At 40.6% G+C, this 21,360-nt stretch overlaps 1 protein-coding gene and 1 long non-coding RNA gene across 3 annotated transcripts in view; one reads left to right on the forward strand and one right to left on the reverse strand.

The window, feature by feature from the left end:
- Positions 1 to 405: 405 nt before the first annotated feature.
- The window catches only part of LOC115288202, a 34,563-nt gene continuing 13,608 nt past the window's right edge, over positions 406 to 21,360 (forward strand). The window contains exon 1 of the long non-coding RNA XR_003906861.1: positions 406 to 471. This is a non-coding gene — a long non-coding RNA (uncharacterized LOC115288202). The remainder of the gene's footprint in view (positions 472 to 21,360) is intronic.
- The window catches only part of FLVCR1 (feline leukemia virus subgroup C cellular receptor 1), a 34,020-nt gene continuing 22,258 nt past the window's right edge, over positions 9,599 to 21,360 (reverse strand). Inside the window, exons 5-10 of one of the 2 annotated variants that reach the window (XM_029935290.1) lie at positions 21,162 to 21,265; positions 15,267 to 15,377; positions 14,664 to 14,769; positions 14,131 to 14,242; positions 12,683 to 12,750; positions 9,599 to 12,526 (exon numbers count right to left, since the gene is read on the reverse strand). In XM_029935290.1, the coding sequence (XP_029791150.1) occupies positions 12,437 to 12,526; positions 12,683 to 12,750; positions 14,131 to 14,242; positions 14,664 to 14,769; positions 15,267 to 15,377; positions 21,162 to 21,265 (591 nt within the window). In that variant the 3' untranslated portion in view covers positions 9,599 to 12,436. The remainder of the gene's footprint in view (positions 12,527 to 12,682; positions 12,751 to 14,130; positions 14,243 to 14,663; positions 14,770 to 15,266; positions 15,378 to 21,161; positions 21,266 to 21,360) is intronic. The other variant, XM_029935291.1, reaches the window with a different exon arrangement.

Consider the following 21,360-nt stretch of genomic DNA (forward strand, 5'->3'; position numbering starts at 1 on the left):
TACCTATTGCAGGGTGCACAGGTAAGCCTTTACTCCAACGTGGGGAGTGCGTGTCCCCAGGTCCCCAAGTAACCTGACATGGGGCTGACCTTATGTGTAAACCCTTTTGTCCCACATGACCCCCCTGGGTCATAGACAGGCTCTCTGCTTCCTGACCTGGGGTCAGCAGGGACGGGGATGGAGGGGGCACACAGCTGAGCTGCCAGATCCCTGTGGGAGGAACGAAGCCTTCCCTAGTGCCTCTGGGACAGCCCAGGAGCAGCGTGGCCCGAGGCCACACGGGGGCCACAGGAGTGGCGCACACACTTCATTGGCCAGCGGTCTCAACCATGACCTTCCCTATGTCACAGAACTCCTGTAAGACAATTGGGCTGAGGGAGCACCTCTGTCAACCACTGGGGCTCAGGCTTACCTCGGAGGTACCATGGGTTCCCTTCCAGGCCAGCCCAGGAAAGCGAAGGTCACATCAAGGTGAGTCAAATCAATGTTTTGGTTTCCAAGTGCCTATGAAGCTATGCGTGCACTGGACTGCAGTCTAGTAAGTGTGCAGTAACGCTATGCCTAAAAAAGACACATCTTAATTAAAAAGTACTTTAATGCTCAGGTGCCTCGGTGGGTCAGTCACTTAACATCCAACTCTTGATTTCGGCTCAGGTTATGGTCTCATGATCCAATGTGGGCTCCATGGTGACAGCGCAGAGCCTGTTTGGATTCTATCTCTCTCTTTTCTCTCTCACTTTGCCCCTTCCCTACTCGTGCTCTCTCTCTCAAAAATAAATTAAAAAATTAAAAAAAAAACTTGCGTTCTAAAAAATGCTGACCATCGTCTGAGCTTTCAGTGAGTCACAGTCTTCTTGCTGGTAGAAGGTCTTGCCTCAATGCTGATGGTGACCGACTGGTCAGGGCGGTGGTTGCTGAAGGCTGGGGTGACTCTGACAGTTTCTTAAAGTAAAACAAGAGTGGAGTTCCTGGGAGGCTCAGTCGGTTAAGCATCGACTTCGGCTCAGGGCATGATCTCATGGTTCGTGAGTTCAAGTCTCACGTCGGGCTCTGTGCTGACAGTTCACTTCAGAGCCTGCTTCAGATTCTGTGTCTCCCTTTCTCTCGGCCCTTCCTCTGCTCACACTCTGTCTCTCTCTTTCAAAAATAAATAACATTCAAAAATTTAAAAAAAGACAACAGTGGGGCGCCTGGGGGGCTCAGTCAGTTAAGCGTCCAACTCAGTTTAGCTCAGGTTGGTCAGGATCTCACGGTTCGGGAGAGAGTTCGAACCCTGCATCCGACTCTGTGCTCACAGCGCAGAGCCTGCTCAGGATTCTCCTCTCTCTTTCTCTCTCTGCCCCTAGCCTGCTCATGCTGTCTCGGTGTCTCTCAAAAACAGACAAACAAACAAACAAACATAAAAAAATAAGACAACAGTGAAGTTTGCCACATTGGTTGACCTTTCCTCTCACGAACGAGTTCCCTGTTAGCACCGATAGCATTTTACCACAGCCGAACTTCCTTCAGTCCTCTCGGACCCTGCTGCCGCTTTATCGCCCAAGCTCAAGTAATAGTCTACACCCTTTGTTGTCGGTTCAACAACCCTCACAGCATCTTCACCGGCAGATTCCAGCTCAGGAAGCCACGTTGTCTCCTCATCCTTAAGAAGCAGCTCCTCGTCCGCTCAGGTTTTATCCTGAGATTACAGCAGTCCACACATAATAATAATGAAAAAGCCCGAAACAGGGTGAGACTTCCCAAAATGTGACACAGAGACATGAAATGAGCAAACGCTGTTGGAAAAATGGCATCAATAGACTTGCTCGATGCAGGGTTGCTACAGACCTCCAATCTGTAAAAATGGCAACATCTGCAAAGTTCAATAAAACAAGATATGACTGTATTTGCTTTGAAAGTGTCCATATACATGTGAGAGGTTGTTGGTGGCTAATGTTCACCACTGTCTCATGCCGTGTAGTCCAGACAGTGGGAGTGTGAGGACACTTGCCTAAAGTGTGTTTGGGGCAAGTGACTCCTACTGGTTTGGAGATATGGCTAAAATGAACTGGCACATCCCTAACGCCCATCCCCCAAGCATGGACACCATCCCCCCTCACAGCAATCTTTGGCAAGGAGTTGAGAACAGTTCATGAAACGACCAGTAGAGGGGGTGCTCTTCCCATTTTGGAGTGGAAATGGGTCCCCTCCCTGCCAGGCAGAGCTCCCGCAGCCGTTTTCAGTGCTAATAAGGAAAAGCTGGATTTACTGGTAGGTGAAAGAGGTGCAGGCCTAAAGCAGAATGATTTGAGGGACACAAGGAGGTGCAAGGCCTCACATAATCTTCCTGGCCGGAGCCTGTCTGAGCTTTATCCACTTAGCCTAGCCCAGTTTAAAATACAAGTATAGGGGCACCTCTTTTTTCATTGTCTTTTAATGTTTATTATTTATTTTTGGGAGAAAGACAGAGTTCGAGCAAGGGAGGAACAGAGAGAAAGAGACACAGAATCTGAGGCAGGCTCCAGGCTCCAAGCTGTCAGCACAGAGCCCAAAGGCGTCTGATGACCCTTGGTTTCGGCTCAGGTCATGATTTCATGGTTCATGGGATCCAGCCCTGCGTCACACTTCACTTGACAGCATGGAGCCTGCTTGGGATTCTCTCTCTCTCTCTCTCTCTCTCTCTCTCTCTCTCTCTCTCTCCCCCTTCCCCCTCCCCCAAACAAATAAATTTAAAAAAATAAACTAAAATATAAGATAAGTGGATGGTTTAGCAGTTACGCATCGACTCTGGGTTTCAGCTCAGGTCATGATCCCAAGGTTCGGTTTGTGGGATCGAGCCCTGCATTGGACTCGGCACTGACAGTACAGAGTTTGCTTGGGATTCTCTCTCTCTCTCTCTCTCTCTCTCTCTCTCTCTCTCCCTCTCTCTTTTCGCACATTCTCTCTCTCAAAATAAATAAACTTGAAATTTTTTAAAGAGGCTGTAAAAAGAAAGCACAAACATTTAAAAAATTAAATAAAATAAAAGGCAAATATAATCCAGAACTATACTTCAAGCCTCATGTTGCAGGGAGATGGAGGGAGCTGAGAAGTTCGGACGAACTAGAAGGGGAGGGTGGGCAGAGAGGCGTAAGGGGCATCAAACAATGCAATTCAGGCTTCCTAAGTATCACAGTCCTCCTCTGTTCAAGAGAAGGGAACAGCCTTGCCTGATTCCAAGAGTGAGAGATGCGTTTGGTCTCCCCCAGGAGGGACACCACCTCCCTGGGCTCCCTTTTCACATGCACGGGTACAGTCCCTGATCATGGTCTGTGGACGCTGATGATTTGTTTTCTCGTCTCAGAGCATTTTGAGACACTGTTTTATATTTCCAGCTCCTCTCATAAACCCTGACAAAATTGGAAATGCTCAATAAATGTCAAGTAAGTCAGTGGGTGAATGTCCAGGAGTAGAGAAACATTAAGTAAATTGTGGTATAGCAACCTGATTGGGATATTATGCAGTTATTTTAAATAACGGTTATTTGTTGTTTTGTTTTGTTTCCTTGTTGTAAATAACGGTTATGTGAAAGGTACTAAGAGAATCGATGTTAGAGTTCTCACCACAAGAAAAAAAATGTGTAACTGGGTGAGGTTTGGATGTTAATGAAACTTATTATGGTGACCGTTTTGCAATGTTTCTACATCAAATCATTACGTAATACACCTTCAACTACTACAGTGTTACATGTCAATTATTTTTCAATAAAACTGAAAAAAGTAAAAATAGGAATAAAACAATGATTATAAAGGCCATTGTGGCAACATGGAAAATGTCTAAAATATTATGTGAAATGCACAAATTGCTTTATACCCGTGTGAGATTATGCATGCATGTGAATATGCAAGGAGAAATTGTTGCATAAAGGCCGTGGACTCGTGGGTAGCTTTCTTCTTAGCTTGTTGTTTAATTTCCTTTGTGGTGGGTTGTGCAGTAAACACAGAAACCATTGTTTCCTGCCTACGAGAGTGTCTTGGTTTTGTTCTTTGGTGCCCAAGTACCTTTGCCTCCCACCCTGTCTGTCCAGAGCTCGCGTCTCTTCAGAATTCATTTTGTTTCATTTTCTTTGCCCAGTGCCCCGCTACACCCACATGCACGAGGAAGTGGTTACATACTTTGGATAGCAATGATTTTAATGGCAGCTGCTATAAATAATGTCAAGTTCAAACACTTAAATACATGCTTTCTGCAATCAGTCCACTGCCTCTCAAGTGTTATCAGCACTCAGTCCCTATTTATACTGTTTCTCACAGTGAGAATAACAATGGATTTATTAAGGATCTACTGTGTGCCTTCGACTTAAATTTAATCTTCACCACAAACCTGCAAAGTAGGAAGTATTACTCTAGTTAGTAAGGGAAGAAACAGAAAGTCAGAGTTTAAATTACTTTCCCAAGATCATAGTCATGTTTCTCACCTAAGACTAGGTTCCCAAAAGCCGTATTTTTACCTTACACATCATGATAGATGCTTTAAAGGGCCTATAATGCAATAAAATAATGTACGTAAATAACATAATCTGACTATACAAGGAAACTAAACTGTCTTATGAATAATAGTACCAAGTACTGCATAGGTTTGCAGGCAAAGAATCAGTGCCCATGTGTCATTTCTCCTGGGATATTTTTTCTAATACTGATCTCCTGATGGTACGAACCTCTGTCCACACATACATCCTGCCCCAGACAGAATGATCCAGAGCTTATCTGTCTTGGTTTTGGGTCAGAATGTGTTTTGAAGGATTCAGGCTTTTTGCTGAAAAAGAAATAACTGTCACTCTTATTTCAACTTCATTTTTACGCATTAGGAGGCTTTGTGAAAGTTTACTCTGACAGGTAATCTCAGGGGCCAGAGGAATTTCAGTCCCTGGAGGAATCAGACGTTGCCTGAGAAAGAGAGGTGCTCAAGCAGCATTTATCCATCAAGACTCCAAGGCTCCACCCAGAAATCAAGTTCCTTTGTAACTTTTTTTTTATTTGAGAGAGCCTGTGCATAAGCGGGGGAGGGGTGGAGTGAGAGAGAGAGAATCCTAAGCAGGCTCCATGCTCAGCACGGAGTCTGACTTGGAGGCTCGATCCCAGGACCCTGAGATCATCGTGCCCAGAGACAAAATCAAGAGTCTGACACTCAACCAACTGAGCCACCCCAGGAGCCCCAGAAATCCAGTTTCTACTGGCTTCTAACAGTTTGTTCTCTTTACAATGACCATTTCATCATGGGCTCAAAATAACAAATGAAAAGGAAAATGCAAATGGACACTTAAAACAAGATTAGGCCGAGGCTTACTACATCATTCCCCGCCCCTCCCACGGCTTTAGGGCCTCCAAGACCACGTCTCCTCCTCCCTTCATTTCAAACCTGCTCAAGAACATCTCTAGACCTTAGTACAGATTTAAGAAAAAGTATCCCCTCTTGGCGGTCAGTGTACTTTGAAACCTTACCTCTCTTTGGACACAAAGATATTTTATCTCCTGGGAGATGTCATAAAGGCGTTTTCCAGGCACAGGATCCTATCGAGAACCCTGGGGTCACCTCAGGGCAGATGGTCACCTACGCAGATGACTGTCTCCCCTGGCAGAGAGGGCGGGGCAGCACAGACAGGAGTCTTGGTCCTGAAAGCTGAGACTGGACACTGGGTCACATGAGAAAGTACTGACTTCAGAAATGTTGTGACTTGTCTGTCCATCTTTTCCTGCTGTGGAAAATAAGAATGGTACTTGTTTTTTCCTGAATGAAAGTTTTTCCATTGACAATCTAAATGTAATTCAAGTGATTCTCAACGGGAACTGAGAAAGGTCTTAGATTTTAAAGCCCCTGTTTACTAGAGGGTAATGGTGACAGAGACAACGCTATATATTCGTTGTATTTCATGACTTTGCCTTAACATTGAGCTACTTACGGAACTAAATAAAACTGGAAACTTCATTTTGAAATACCACACTAATTATAATTAAAATAGTATGAAAAGAGGTATTGATAACATTTGTTTTATGGCTTCTGGTTTATTCTCTTCTTTAGCTACCCAGTTTTTACCTTTCTTTTCCACAAGTTCATTTCTGTCTCCAATGACTCTTCTTCCATCTGTCTCGTTAGAGGCCTTTGATCTTTGACCCTGTTCCGCTGTCCACTCTCCCTAGTTTCTCACACTGTTGATCACTGATGATTAACAGCATCACAGCGTTGAAGACAGCCAGTCTCTTTTCTAGAAGAGAGGTTCTCAAAGTGTGGTTGGCAGAACCTGAGGAGTCCCCAAGACTCTTTAGGGAATCCATGTCAAACTCTTGAATAAGACTATAAAGAAGCAATTTGCCTTTTCCACTGCATTGACATGTGCTCTGACGGGGCAAAGGCAGCGATGGATAGAACCACTGGTGCCTTAGCACTGGCTCAGGGTGGGGGCATCCACTGCACAGGTGGCCCTTGGGTTATTCCCCATCATGCATCGGCAGTTAAAAAAAGAAAGTCAAGGGGCACCTGGGTGGCTCAGTTGTTGAGCGTCCAACTTCAGCTCCAGTCATGATCTTACGGTTCATGGGTTCGAGCCCCGGGTCAGGCTCTGTGCAGCCAGCTAGCTCAGAGCCTGGAGCCCGCTTCAGATTCTGTCTCTCTCTTGCTCTTTGACCCTGCCCTGCTCTCTCTCTTGCTCTTTGACCCTGCCCTGCGCTCTCTCTCTCTCTCTCAAAATTAATAAACATTAAAAAAAAAAAAAGTCAACTCCACCAAAGAACATCCTTGATGAAAAACGTATTAAATTCTGATCCTTGGATACATGACTTTTAAATATTGCGTGATGAAATGCAAAGTGTGCACAACACATTTCTGCATACACACCAAATATGAGGACTGTTTTGGGGAAAGTACTTGTACAGTTATTGAGATGCAAGCTGAACTAGAAGTTTATTTTCTTTTTCCTGATAATTTTTTTGAATGTTTATTTTTGAAAGAGAGAGGGAGACAGAGCATGAGCAGGGGAGGGACAGAGAGGGAGACAGAATCCAAAGCAGGTTCCAGGCTCCAGGCTGTCAGCACAGAGCCTGATGTGGGGCTCAGACTCATGAGCCACCAGATCATGACCTGAGCCAAAGTCAGATGCTTAACTTAGCCACCCAGGTGCCCCATGAACTAGTTTATTTTCAAAAAAACATCATTTTTACTTGAAGGGACGGCTGACAGACACATTATGGTTATTCAGACGGGTGTTTGGCAGGTAGTTTTTCAAAAAGCAATGAAGTGAATCCATCACTTCAAGAAATAAGTGACAGATTTCTCCCTCCAGTCATAAGAATCAAGTTTTTAAACGAACATTAGCATTTTGGAAAACCTGCATCTGCCAAAACAAGTTTTAGGAAACTCACAAGAGCTTGACAGCTTTCCAGCACTTAAACTTTCTGATGAGATCAGACATATTAACGAATGTGACAGATCTGGCATCATATAATGAAATATACCAATATTTGGGAGAGCTGCAAACTCAGTGGAAGAATACTTTCCAAATGCCAGTGCATCATGTTACAAAACCACGCATGATTAAAGATGTGCTGAAAGTAACAAGACCATTAGATGTTAATGTTAACTAAATAGGTAACATTTATTGATATGACTTCAGATTCCACAGCAACTAACCTGTAAGATACTACCGGTTCCAACTTGCAGTAGTATTAGAATACCTACAATTACCTCAAAAGGCTGTTAAGATACTTCTCCTTTTCCAACTGCTCAGGAGCACGAGGTTTCTTTGTCAAACATGTCAGAGTAGCATCTAAATGTCAATATGCCTCTACAGATGGAAAGGAGGATCTGGTCAGAGAATCTAGCAGTCTTCTATGAAATCGGACATTGAAGATTTTTGTAGGCTTTCGAGATTAAAAAGTATCACCATTCTCACTATATGTGTTTTGGAAAATCATTATTTGTCATAAAAATGTAATTTATGTTATGATGTAATGAAGTTAAAATGAATAAAATAGTTTTATTTTAGTTTCTAGTATTATAAATATTGCAGCTAGAACTCAGAAAAACAAAAATTCTTTAGGATTCCTCGGTGATTTTTTTTTTTTGATGTTTATTTTTGAAGGAGAGAGAGATAGAGTGGAAGTGGGGGAAGGGCAGAGAGAGAGGGAGACAGAGTCTGAAGCAGGCTTCAGGCTCTGAGCTGCCAGCACAGAGCCCGACACGGGGCCCAAACCCATGAACCGTGAGATCATGACCTGAGCCAAAGTTGAATGCTTAACCTTTCGAGCCACCCAGGTTCCCCAGGTTCTCAATGATTCTTAAGTGTAAAAGTATTCTGAGCCCAAAACCTTTGGGAGTCACTGCCTTGGCTAATCTTTCATCCAGCCTCCACTCTCAATTACCATTTCCTTAATCGTTGCCAACCAGTTTATTAGCATCCAGGACTAGCTTCAGGAAGATGTGGCATGGGCAGCCCCTTGCCAGGCCTGATTGGAATCATGCAGTTACCATTCTCCTCCTTCCTAAATATCTTCTCGAGGCCTTCTCTCCAGGACCTTCTCTCCTTGGTATTCCTTTCTTTTTTTTCTTTCTTTCTTTTTTAAGTTTGCTTATTTTGAGAGAGAGAGAGAGAGAGAGCAGGGAAGGGGCAGAGAGAGAGGAGAGGGACTGAATCCCAACCAGGCCCTACATTGCCAGCGCAGAGCCCAAAGAGGGGCTTGACCCCATGAACAATGAGATCATGACCTGAGCTGAAGTCAGGAGTCCGGTGCTTAACTGACTGAGCCCCCCAGGCGCTCCTCGCTGGTATTCGTTTGATGTAAGTCATGTGAACTTTTCTCTTCAAATCCAAGTACTTTTAAGTGGTAATGTGTTGCTAGCTACCAGTCATGGATGCATAAAAATGGTAGCCCAAACTTCTGAGTGTTGGCTATGTCAAGCTTCCAGCTAACTGTTTTTCATGTATTATGTCACTGACTCTTATGAAGGGTGAACGTTCATTGTATCCTATGTTGTAATGAAGAAAATTAGAGTTTGGCTTTATTATGTTAATCGGCAAGGTCGTGAGGAAAAAGTAACACCTGCTGTAGGACATAAGGTGCCAGAGGCACATGCAGGCAGGAGAAACAGGTAGAGTCTGAAGCTAAGGTGTAGTGTCCCAGATGGCTTCTTGTAGGCACCTACCTGCCCAAGCGGGGGGTCAGGCCTCAAAAAGTAAGGGGAGGAGATTCAGCCCTTACTGCTGTGTTGTTTTAGCCCTGACCTTGGTGGACTTCCTCTCCTGTTGTGCTCCACAAAACACCTCACTCCGTCCTTGGCTCATTCTGAGCCACTCACTTTTACAGACCCTTTCCACTCCCCATGTGTACCTAAGTATCAGAACTTAGGGGCGCCTGGGCGGCTCAGTCGGTTAAACGTCTGACTTCAGCTCAGGTCATGATCTCAAGGTTCACGGGTTTGAGCCCTGCATTGGGCTCCGTGCTGACAGTGAGGAGCTCCTTCACATGCTGTCTCCTTCTCTCTCTGTCCCCCACCCCTCACCCCCAGCTCACGGGCTCTCTCTCTCTCTCTCTCAAAACATAAATAACAAATTAACATTTTAAGAATTTTTTCAAAAAGCCATACAAAATTAACATTAAAAAAATAAATTTATTTCAAGTCTGAAACACTGGAGAACAAGCATACAGACAAATAGTACAAAACACAAAAATTCAAACATGAAAGATGACTTCATAGAGACAGGAATTCTTTTGGGCAATACTCTGAGTTTACATATAAACATATTTTTAAAGACATTTCTCCAATGTTCACAAAAGGCAAAATATAGTATTTTTGGGGGGCGAAGTTTATAAATGCAACAACTTTTGAAAGCATACAATTTCTTTCTAAGATTATTTAAAATTTACACGTGACGGCTACCCAACCCTATTTTCCAAAGACTTGACATAGAATTATATGACATTCTTATTTCACATACTACAGGCAACGTTAACTCAAAATACAGAAAAATTATCAATTCATTTTATATTTTATGTTTTGTCACATCATATTTCATCTGTTTTCTAATCATGACATATATGCATATGCTTTTTGGAAATAAGGTATTCCAACTTTTATCTGTAATGTTTTTCAAAAGCTCAAGAACTCAACAAGTACATGATTATTCTAAACAACACTGATAGTTCAAAAATAAAAATAATTATTTAGACAGGATCTTAGGATATATTTTTGGCCATAAAACCTATGATGTAAATACCTAAGGATGTTAATGGTTCCGCCTATTGCCTGAGCTATCACCAACTGAATAAAAAAGCTATAAAAACAGATTTTAAATCCCCCATATCCACAAAGTAACAATCACAGCTGTTTCTCCAGTTTTCTAAGGGATTTTTCTCTAGCTAGATTTCAGTTCCTGTGGTACAGTGATATGGTCTACCCACATGATGAATGGCATTTAAGATTCAAAAAAGGTCTTCGAGATCAAACTGAATCCATCCATTATATGGACAAGGAAAGTGCTGCCTGGAGAGTGACAGGGACGGCTAGAAACAGATACAGGTCACAGACCCAGAGCTCCTGACTCCCCCCTAAGTTCTTCTGGTGACACATTCTCCAGGATAAGATTCTACATCATTTTACTGCCATTGGATTACAGAGGATGTTATAATGGCAATATAAAGCAATGCATATAATCTGCCCAAATCAGAATTGCTAGTTTACCTCAAGGGTACTCAAGCGTATACCTGAATGGCCTTTTATTGTTTTGTTTTGTTTATGTGGACATAATGTAAATATTATGGCTGTTTAGATGTCAGTATTCTAAAGATATTCCCTATCAGCGTAGAGAGTCAGGACACGAACAACATATAAATTCTCGCTGTAAACAACGCGCAGCGGTAGGCACTGTAGAAATGCATTCGGTCCTATTGTCCTTGCCCTGAGCAGTGGAAGGGCAGGCCTTCTGGACAGTGTGTACACTCGGTGAGGAAAAGAACACCCTCCCACAGCACGCTGCAGGAGCGCATCCCTGGCACAGTGTTCCTCAGAGGAGAATGGTCATACGGAAGCTAGTAGAGAATTAAAGCGTTTTAAGAGGTCTTCACTAAATGAGAACTGCTAGGCTAAGTTTCCAGAGGTTTCTTTGCAATCTTCAAGTCAAAGTATTAGTGGCGATACAAGAAATCATGAAAAAGCCAGGAACACAGAGGATGACATTTTCTTACTACAAAGTTATATATACAGGCATGCCTCATTTTATTGTGCTTTCATGTACTGCACTTCACAGATATTGTGGGGTTTGTGTTTTCTTTTTCCAACAAATTGAAGGTTTGGGGCAACCCTGCATCGAGCGAGTGTGTTGGTGCCATTTTTCCAAAAGCATTTGCTCATTTCATGTCTCAGTGTCACATTTTGTATTTCTTGCAATATTTCAACCTTTCTCATTATTATTATATTTGTTACGGTGACCTATGATTGGTGACTGACTTACTGAAAGTTCAGCTGATGGTTAGCGTTTTGTAGCAATAAGTCTGCTTTCACTGAGGGTATGTTCATTGCTCCTTCAGTCTACTGCACACCTACTAGACTACAGAATAAAGTAAACATGACTTTTATATGTATTGGGGAACCAAAGAATTCATTTGTATCACTTTATTGTGATATTTGCTTTACTCTGAATGGTATGGAGCTGAAGCTACAGTATCTCCAAGATATGCCTGTGTGGGAAAAGAGAGTAGACAAGGCAGTAGGTACAAATTACTCTGTCAAGTTAAAGTGAGAAAACAGTATTAGCATTTATACCATGATAGGAAGGCAGTGCAGAAAGCTCAAGATAATGAGTCTGTGTCTGGGCTCCTTAGCTTCATTAGAACTCAAGTCTAAGACCAAAGTCATGGGGTCAACCTGTTCACAGAATAGTTGTGAGCACTGTTTGACAAAAATGTAAGAAATGGGAAAAATGTTAGAGGTTCCACGCAAGCGTCGTCCCAGTGCTGTCCTTTGGTAGGTCAGGAGCGTCGCGGTGTAACGTACTCCCACTGAGGGAGACTGACAGTTAGTTACTCAGAACAGTGGAAAGGAGCCAATTAGGTATATATTGCTCACTTGGTTCTAAACTGCATGAACTCCCATGTGATTTATGGGGATTAGGCCTCCACATTATCATTTTAGAAAGCTTTCTAACCTTCCATTTTCTACAAAAATAAACAAACACTTCTGGAAAACACACATCATGAAGCTTACTTTCAGGTTGACAAGACACAGCTACCAGTGGAGAGCTCGGTAGATAAATGGTAGTGTTAATATGAGATAAGCCAGTCTGTTAAGCAAAGTCTTGCTTAAGGTTACAATTAAGCAAGACAGTAATTATGGGTCACATAATAATTTTCAAGTAAGTATCCATCTCCCGTAACTTTTAAACCAAGCCTTACTGCTCAACTATCACGTGACGTTAACTTTTTCTTTCATTTCAAATTGCCGATTCTGACGGCTTGGACATTGTAACAGTTTTTGATTCTTGATCTGTGGGACTATCTTCAACTGTATCTTCAACTGGTATCTGTAGAAAGAATCAGGAGATAAAAACAACTTACAGCCTCTGGTACCTGCTATTAGGACAGACCGACGACTGGCTCAGGAATACAAAACAGCTGACTAGACAGACCGGTTTCACACATTTCTCAACAGGATAATCACAAAATTATTCATTACTTACAGCTTTAATATCACCGTTTGCGATTCCTATATTTATATTGTGTCTTCTGAGGTCAGACTTGATTAACGCTGAAACAGAAAAACATCAAAGAATTGGTGTTACCAAAGAGCATATATGGATATGCTTTTCTCTAAGCAGCACTAAGTCTTTTTTGATATTGTGAAATTTAGCACATAATATTCAATAGCATCCTTGGAGCATGAAAAAATACTAGGGCCTCACTACGCCATTAACTTAATTAGCAAGTCATGTATTAACGAACAGATACAGGATGCCGGGAACCAAAGATGAAAAGCATAATTCTTTTCAAAGAGTACCCTTCCATCTAGGGAAATATTGACATGCAAACAATGATAACATTGTAGGATAAATGCAATAATGCAGATATGCACACGGTACAGTGGGAACATGGGGGAATAAAAGCCCATGTCAGTCCAGAGAAAACTCAGGGAAGGCTCGCCAGAGGAGTCATATTTGAATTGAAACTTGAAAAATGAGTAGGAACTTGTCAAGCATAGAAGAGAGAGGAAGGCATACTAAGCAGGCAGTAAACAGGATATGCAAAGAATGTGAGACAGGAATAGAATGGCCAAGAATTTGGCACCGGAGGGAGTTTGGGATCCTTGGAGCATCAAGGCCAAGGGGGAGGGGGCAGGGTGTGTGGTCTGGTTGGTAGGTACCTACACTGTGTAAGAGTGTACGCTGCCATCTGACTAGGCAAAAGGCATGCAGAGAGACATTAACAGAGTGCGATTACAGTGGAAGCGGCGTGGGTGTGCAAACACTGTCGGGCATGAAGCCTTGCTTCTGAACCCACTTTTATGCTTGTGCGCCCAGACAAACTACAGATTAAAGTCCTTTTCCATGCTCCTTCTCTAAGGGTTGGGCACTAGTGTCGACCCTGCGCATGTCTGTTCTGATTATGTGAGAACTGGCTAATCATCCGTGTGCCGTTCCCACCACCACACGTTACAAGAACAGCAGACGTGACCGGGCACGTCCTGAGTCCCAGACGCCCCGCTGGAGCTTTTCATGCACTGCTTCAGCTAATCCTCATAAGCAACCCTCGGTGGCAGGCTTTCTAACACCCTATTACATGAATGAGAAAAGGATGATATGAGAGTTTAAGTAATTTGTCTAAAGTCACACAGCTAGTGAGTAGCAGAGTCAGAACATGAGTCCAGGTCTGCCGATTCCAGAGCTTTACCGCCTCTTGATACGCTGGCTTTGGTTTTGATGCATAGTAATGGTATTGAAGGTATTGAAGTTAAACTGTGAAAACTGAACTAACAGATTCATATCCTTGGGAAAAAAACAAGTAATATCCTGCTTTTTATTTCTTTTACCCCCTTGAGTTCTGCAAAGCCACTGAGAATCAATATATGTGAAAATTAAGTATAAAGATGATATGACACAAGTATTTTTGTCAGGAAAATCCCCTCATTTACCTGTTAAAATGATGCCTAGAAACATCCAAACACAGAGGAAAATGTTCCCTGCCTGAGGATTATACTCTGTTGTGAGTTTTCCTTGAGCCAATGTGAACAGAATTCCAAATATCTAAAATAAAATAAGAGAAATAATTGTTGATGAATTCACTTCTTTGAAATAAGTATAATGTTTTCCCAAGAACTTTTCCTATTTTATTCATGTGGTTTGGAAAGGCAGAATGTTTAAACTTCTTATTCACTAGAATAGTAAACTGGGACACCTGAGTGGCTCAGTTGGTTGGGCGACTGACTTTGAGTCAGGTCATGACCTTGTGGTTCATGAGTTTGAGCCCCACATCGGGTTCTGTGTGGACAGCTTGGAGCCTGGAGTCTGCTTTGGATTCGGTGTCTCTGTCTCTCTCTGCCCCTCCCCCACTCCTGCTCTGTCTGTCTATCTCCCTCTCTCTCCCAAAAATAAATAAATATTTTTTAAAAAATTGGAATAGTCAATAAACTAACCACCTCAGATTTAAGGGAGGTCAGGCGTTTACCTGTGCGGCCGCATTAAGAAGGCCCGATGAGGTGCCTTCAGATTCAGGGTAAGTGATTTCAACAGCAAATTCAAAACCCAACGGGAGGTAACCAGTCATGAAGAAACTACGAAAATAAATCCAGAATTACAGAAACAGTTAGCTGAAGGACAAGAGCATGTACTGAGGCAATCATTCTACTTCTCAGGCCTATTCTAGTGATCAAATAACCGAAGATTTTGAACTTGACGTGTGAAAGTAAGGCCCTATCACTGTTCACCAATCAGTCCAAGGACAGAAGAACTAAGAAGCAAAGCAGTTTCCAAGTTTTCCTTTTTCTGAGAAAAATTCCCTCTGTTTTGTTAAGTCGGTTGTTTTTCTAACTAAATAAAGTTACCTGGACTAAGTATGGCTTATCCATTTTTCACCTGTCATATATACCAAAAAACATTTTTAAACTTCTGTTGTTATGAAGAATTACACATTTATACACACAACACAGATTCTTTAAAGTTTAAAATATTTTTAAGGACATTTGGATGAACTAAAAATTTAAAATCACAGCAGTAACATTTCACAGTTATAACAATGCTATCATCCCTCCTGAACACAGTTGATGCTTACCCAAGCACCCCGCCAGTAACAAACACAATGCTGATGTATTCAAGGTCCAATGTGAAAGTAAATATAACCATTCCAAGAAAAGACAAGATGTAAACTATCAGAGTAGTCTGTCTAAAACAAAAACAAAATTGTTAATATTTTGTCTGATTTTCCTAGGCATATAAAAATCATGTCACTAACCATTGTTCTGTCCGTACAGTAATAAATTCCTTCGTTTTCAAAATTAGGTTTCCCTTATAAGGAAAATGTTTTCACCAAAGCACTGACTTTATTTATTTTTTATTTTTTAATAATCTATTTATTTTTCAATTTATACCCAAGTTAGTTAGTATATAGTGCAACAATGATTTCAGGAGTAGATTCCTTAATGCCCCTCACCCATTTAGCCCATTCTGCCTCCCACAAGCCCTCCAGTGACCCTCTGTTTGTTCTCCATGAAGATTCGCCTACCCTGAGGCACAGCAGAACACAAAAACAAAGCAGCGGTTAAATGGCAACTAGACTGTGGCAACTAGACTGTAAGTGAAGGAAATCCATTTACAAACCCTAGAGCATCTGCCAAACAATGGGGAAACTGCTGGAACTCCCTTTGGGTTTGGAGCTGCCAGGGAGCGCCACTGAGCACCGCTCTTTACATTCCTCCTCCCCGCTGAGAGCACAGATGGGAACAGTCCAGGCCCCTAGCACATACCAGCTCCATCTGTCCTGTAAGGGGAGCACTCCCAGACTATCTGCTCCAGCTCTGCTTGTCCCACCAGGGTGGCCTTTGGCATGGAGCACCCCAGGATCTCTGACCTGGACCAAATCCAGCTTCAGCTAATCAGCCAAAGAGCCAGGCATACACCATCTACACAGGGGATGTTACTACATAAGGTCACTCCTTCAAGACTGGGAGAGGTAGCTGTTCCACCTAACTCACAGACACAAACACAGGTCAGACAAAATGACAGCTGCTTTGGCTGAGATTTTCTCTAATGCCAAATGCTGAGACATATGTCTCAAAGAAAAGCATTAGAGAAAATCTCAGAAAAAGAACTAAACAAAACAGAGATACGTATGTAATGTACCTGAAAGAGTTCAAAGTAATGGTCATAAAGATAATCACTGGACTTGAGAGAGGAGTTGATAAGCTCACTGAAAACTTCAAAAAAGGGACACAAAATATAAAAAACAACCAGAGGTGAAGAATATGATGACTGAAATGAAAAACCAACCATAGGGAATCAATAGCATATTAGAAGATGTAGAAGAATGAATCAGCAATCTAGAAAACACTAAAGCTGAACAACAAAAAAGAAAATGAATTTTTTAAAATAAGGAGATTAAGTGACCTCTGGGACAACATCAAGCATACTAACATTTGCATTAGAGGGGTCCAGAACGAGAAAAGAGCAGAAAATTTATCTGAAGAAATAATAGACAAAAATTTCCACAACCTGGAGGAAAAAAGCAGACATCCAATTCCAGGAAGCAAAGAGAGCCCCAAAGATGAATCCAAGAAGGACCATGCCAATACATATGATAATTAAAATGTCAAAAAGATAAAGAATCTTAAAGGCAGCAACAGAAAAGTATATAGGCTATCAGCTGATTTTTCAGCAAAAACTTTGCATGGCAGAAGGAAGTAGCAAGATATATTCAAAATGCTGAAAGGAAAAAACCAAACAAACAAATTGGACAACTTAGAAGAAATGGATAAATTCCTGGAAACATGTAATTTTCTAAGACTGAATCAGGAAGAAATAGAAAAATCTAAACACTGGTTATTAGTAACAAAATTGAATCAGTGATCAAAAACCTCCCAAAGGCAAAAATCTAGAACCAGATGGCTTAACTGGTGAATTCTACCAAACATATAAAGAAGAGTTAATATCTATACTTCTCATACTATTCCAAAAAATATAACAGGAAGGAGTATTTCCAAATTGATGTTATGAGGCCAGCATTACAATGCTACTGAAACCAGACAAAGACTTTACAAAAAAGAAAATTACAGACTAATATCCCTGATGAACATAGTTGCAAATCCTCAACAAAAATATTAGCAAACTGAATTCAAAAATATGTTAAAAGGATCAAGTAGGATTTATTCCAGGGATGCAAGGATGATTCAATATCTGGAAACAAGGCGATGTACCACATTAACAAAATGAACAATAAAAGTCATATGATCAACTCAATAGATGCAAAAAGCATTTGACAAAATACAACATTCACTCATGATAAAAACTCCCAACAAAGTGGGTTTAGAAAGAATATGCTTCAACTTAATAAAGGCCATTAATGACAAAAATACAGTTAACATCATACTCAATGATAAAAAACTGAAAAATTTTCCTAAGATGAGGAACAAGACAAGGATGTCCATTCTCACCTCTTTTATTCAACATAGTATTGGAAGTCTTCGCCACAACAGACAAGAAAAAGAAAAAAAAAAGAGGGACCAAATTGGTAAGAGAGAAGTAGAACCATCACTATCTGCAGATGACATGATATTACCTATGCCTGAAGACTGCACTAAAAATCTCTTAGAACAAATGAGTGAATTCAGTAAAGTTGCAGGATACACAATTGATATACAGACCCTGTTGTGTTTCTATACACTAATAACAAAGTACCAGAAAAAGAAATTGAGAAAAAAATCCATTCACAACTGCATTAAAAAGAAGATGAAACCACAAAACCCCCCAATATCCAAAGCAACCTTGAAAAAGATAAAACTGAAAGTATTGTAATTCCATGTTTCAAACTACACTACAAATTTATAATAATCAGAACAATATGGTACTGGCAAAAAACGAATGCAAAAAATCAGTAAAACAAAACAGAGAGTCAGAACACATTCACACACCATATACAAACATAAAATCAAAATGTATTAAAGGCCTAAATGTAAGATCTAAAAGCATAAAACTCGTAAAAGAAGGCACAGGTAGTAACCTCTCAGACATCCTCCTTAGCAGTATTTTTCTGTACTTCTCTCCTCAGACAAAGGAAACAAAAGCAAAAATAAACTATTAGACCCATATCAAACTAAAAAGCTTTTCTACAGCAAGTGAAACTATCTAGAAAAGGAAATTCAAGTTACTGAATGGGGAGATATTTGCGAGTGATATATACAATAAAGGATTAACATCCCAAATTATATAAAGAACTAATAACAACTCAACACCAAAAAATTCAATTAAAAATGAACAGAGAACCTGAACAAACATTTTCACAAAGGCATGCAGATAGCCACCAGACATATGAAAAGATGCTCAACGTCACTAACCATCAAGGAATGCAAATCAAAACCATAATGAAATGTTACCACACACCTTTCAGAATGGCCAGTATCAAAAACACAAGAAATAACAAGTGTTGGTGAGGATGTGGAGAAAAGGAATCCTTGTGCACTGTTGGTAAATGTAGCTTGGTGCAGCCACCATGGGAAACAGTATGGAGGTTCCTCAGAAATTAAAAAGAGAAATACTATATGATCCAGTAATTCTACTGCTGGACTTTCCCCGAGGAAAACAAAAACACTAATTCAAAACACTCCTCTTGGGATGAGCACTGGGTGTTGTATGTAATCAGTGAATCATGAGAATTTACCCCCAAAACCAAGAGCATACTGTATACACTGTATGTTACCTAACTTGACAATAAATTATTTTTAAAAACTAATAATAATAAAAGCTAGAAAATAAGAAAAAAAGATACTGGCACGCCTATGTTTACTGCAGCATTATTTATAATAGCTAAAACATGGAAGCAACCTAAGTGTCCATTGATAGATGAATGAATAAAAAATCTGTATGTATGTATATACATAAATGAGTAAAGAATACACACACAATGGAATATTAGCTGTAAAAAAGGATGAAATCTTGTCATCTGTGACAACATGGATGGACTTTGAAGGCATTATGCTAAGTGAAATAAGTCAGACAGAAATACAAAATACCATATGATTTCACTTAATGTGGAACCTAAAAAACAAAATGAATGAATAAACAAACAGACACAGATCATAAATACAGAAAACAAACTGGTGGTTGTAGGAGTAGGGGGGTGTGGGCATTAAGAGAATTAAGAGATAACAGACCTCCAATTGTAAAATAAATAGGTCATGGGAAAGGAAAGTACAGCATAGAGAATATAGTCAATAATAAGAATTTTGTATAGTGACAGATGGTAACTACATTTATCATGGGGAGCATTTAGTAATGAAAATAATTATTCCCCTATGGTTATTGCAGCATTATTTAAAATAGCCAAACTATGGAAGCAGCCCAAGTCCACCTATAGATGAATGGGTAAAGTATTTTTACAGAATGGAATATTACTCAGCCATAAAAATGAACAAACTCTTGCCATTCGCAATGATGTGGATGAGCTAGAGAGTATAATGCTAAGCGCAATCAGTCAGAGAAAGACAAATACCATATGATTTGACTCATATATGGAATGTAAGAAAGAAAACAAAGGGGGGAAAAAACGAGTGAGAGAAAGACACAAACCAAGAAATAGACTCTAAGTATAGAGAACAAACTGATGGTTACCAGAGGGGAGGTAGATAGGAAGATGGGTTAAATAGGTGATAGGGAGTAAAGAGTATTCTGGTTATGACAGGCATCAGGTGATGTATGGAAATGTTGAATCACTACATCGTATGTCAAAAACAAATATAATACAGCATGGTAACTATATTGGAATTTAAAACTTAATTTAAAAAAAAAATAATTGTTGAATCACTATGCTGCACACCTGCAACTAATATTGTATGTCAGCCATACTTCAAATTAAAAAACTAACAAAAACAAAACCAAACAAAAACCATTACCAACCCCCAGAAGGTCCCTCCAATTACCGCTTCCCTGCCCCCAAGGGGAGCCACTATCTTGACTTCTGACAGTATAAATGTGCTTCATTACATGGAATCATACATCATGAAAAGAAATGTAGCTATTCTTTAAGACCTAGCACAAAAGATGCTGCTCCTGAAACCCCTTTCTCAGTTTCCCAGTTGGTATTACTAAGTTCTTTTGTTAGTATTTTGATTATATAAATGTGTCATTAAAATAGTATTTTCATAAAATGTATTATAGTTAAGTGGTGCTATAGTTTGAGGCACTTTAAGCAAAAAACTTTTAAAGATTTTTGGGGGGAGCGCCTGGGTGGCTCAGTTGGCTGAGCGTCTGACTTGATTTCAGCTCAGGTCATGATCTCAAGGTTCGTGAGCTAAAGCCTCACGTTGGGCTCTGGTGCTGACAATGCAGAGGCTGCTTAGGATTTTCTCTCCCTCTATCTCTACCCCTCCCCTGTGCTCGCTCTCTCTCAAAAACAAATAAATAAACTTAAAACTAAATAAGGACTTTTGGGGGAAAGATTCTATTTATTTATTTTTTAAGTAAATTCTACACACAATGTGGGGCTCGAACCCATGACCCCAAGACCAAGAGTTTCATGCTCTACCAACGGAGCAAGCCAGGCACCCCATAGGCAAAAACTTTTTACCAAAAATGCCTTATGCTCAATAATTTTTTGGCAGGAAAGACAACATTCTGTTTGTTTTTAAGATAAGAAATGAACAGGACAAAGTCTCTGTCAAAGTTAAAGGTTTCTCAGAAAGGGCACTGTAGAATAGCAATGGTCCCTTCCTTCTGTTAAGAGGTACCTTATTAGAAGCTTCGTAAGGTAGCCAAATTCCCAAAGTCAAAATAAGTATGACCAATAAAGTAAGACAATATACAGACTTCACTCAGAAGAGGAGGAAATCTAAGAACATCTAAAATCAAACTCTTTTAGTAATAATAACACTTCTTAAATTTCTGAAAATAAAAATCAAAGTTTCCATTAAACCCAAAATACCTTAGGTCATACACCATACATTTATCTACTGCTACTTACTTGTATGTTTTGGTATAATCAAGCCATAAGCCACACAGAATAGAGCCCACCATTCCAGCCACTACCAATGTCAGCCCAATCTTTCCAGCATTCACTTCTTCTCCCTTAAAAAAATTTTCATAAGACGTTAATCAGATACTTCTGGAATGGATCAAGAAGATGTGGTACACACACACACACACACACACACACGCACGCA

Source organism: Suricata suricatta, chromosome 3 (genome assembly GCF_006229205.1).
Source record: "Suricata suricatta isolate VVHF042 chromosome 3, meerkat_22Aug2017_6uvM2_HiC, whole genome shotgun sequence".
NCBI lineage: Eukaryota > Metazoa > Chordata > Mammalia > Carnivora > Herpestidae > Suricata > Suricata suricatta.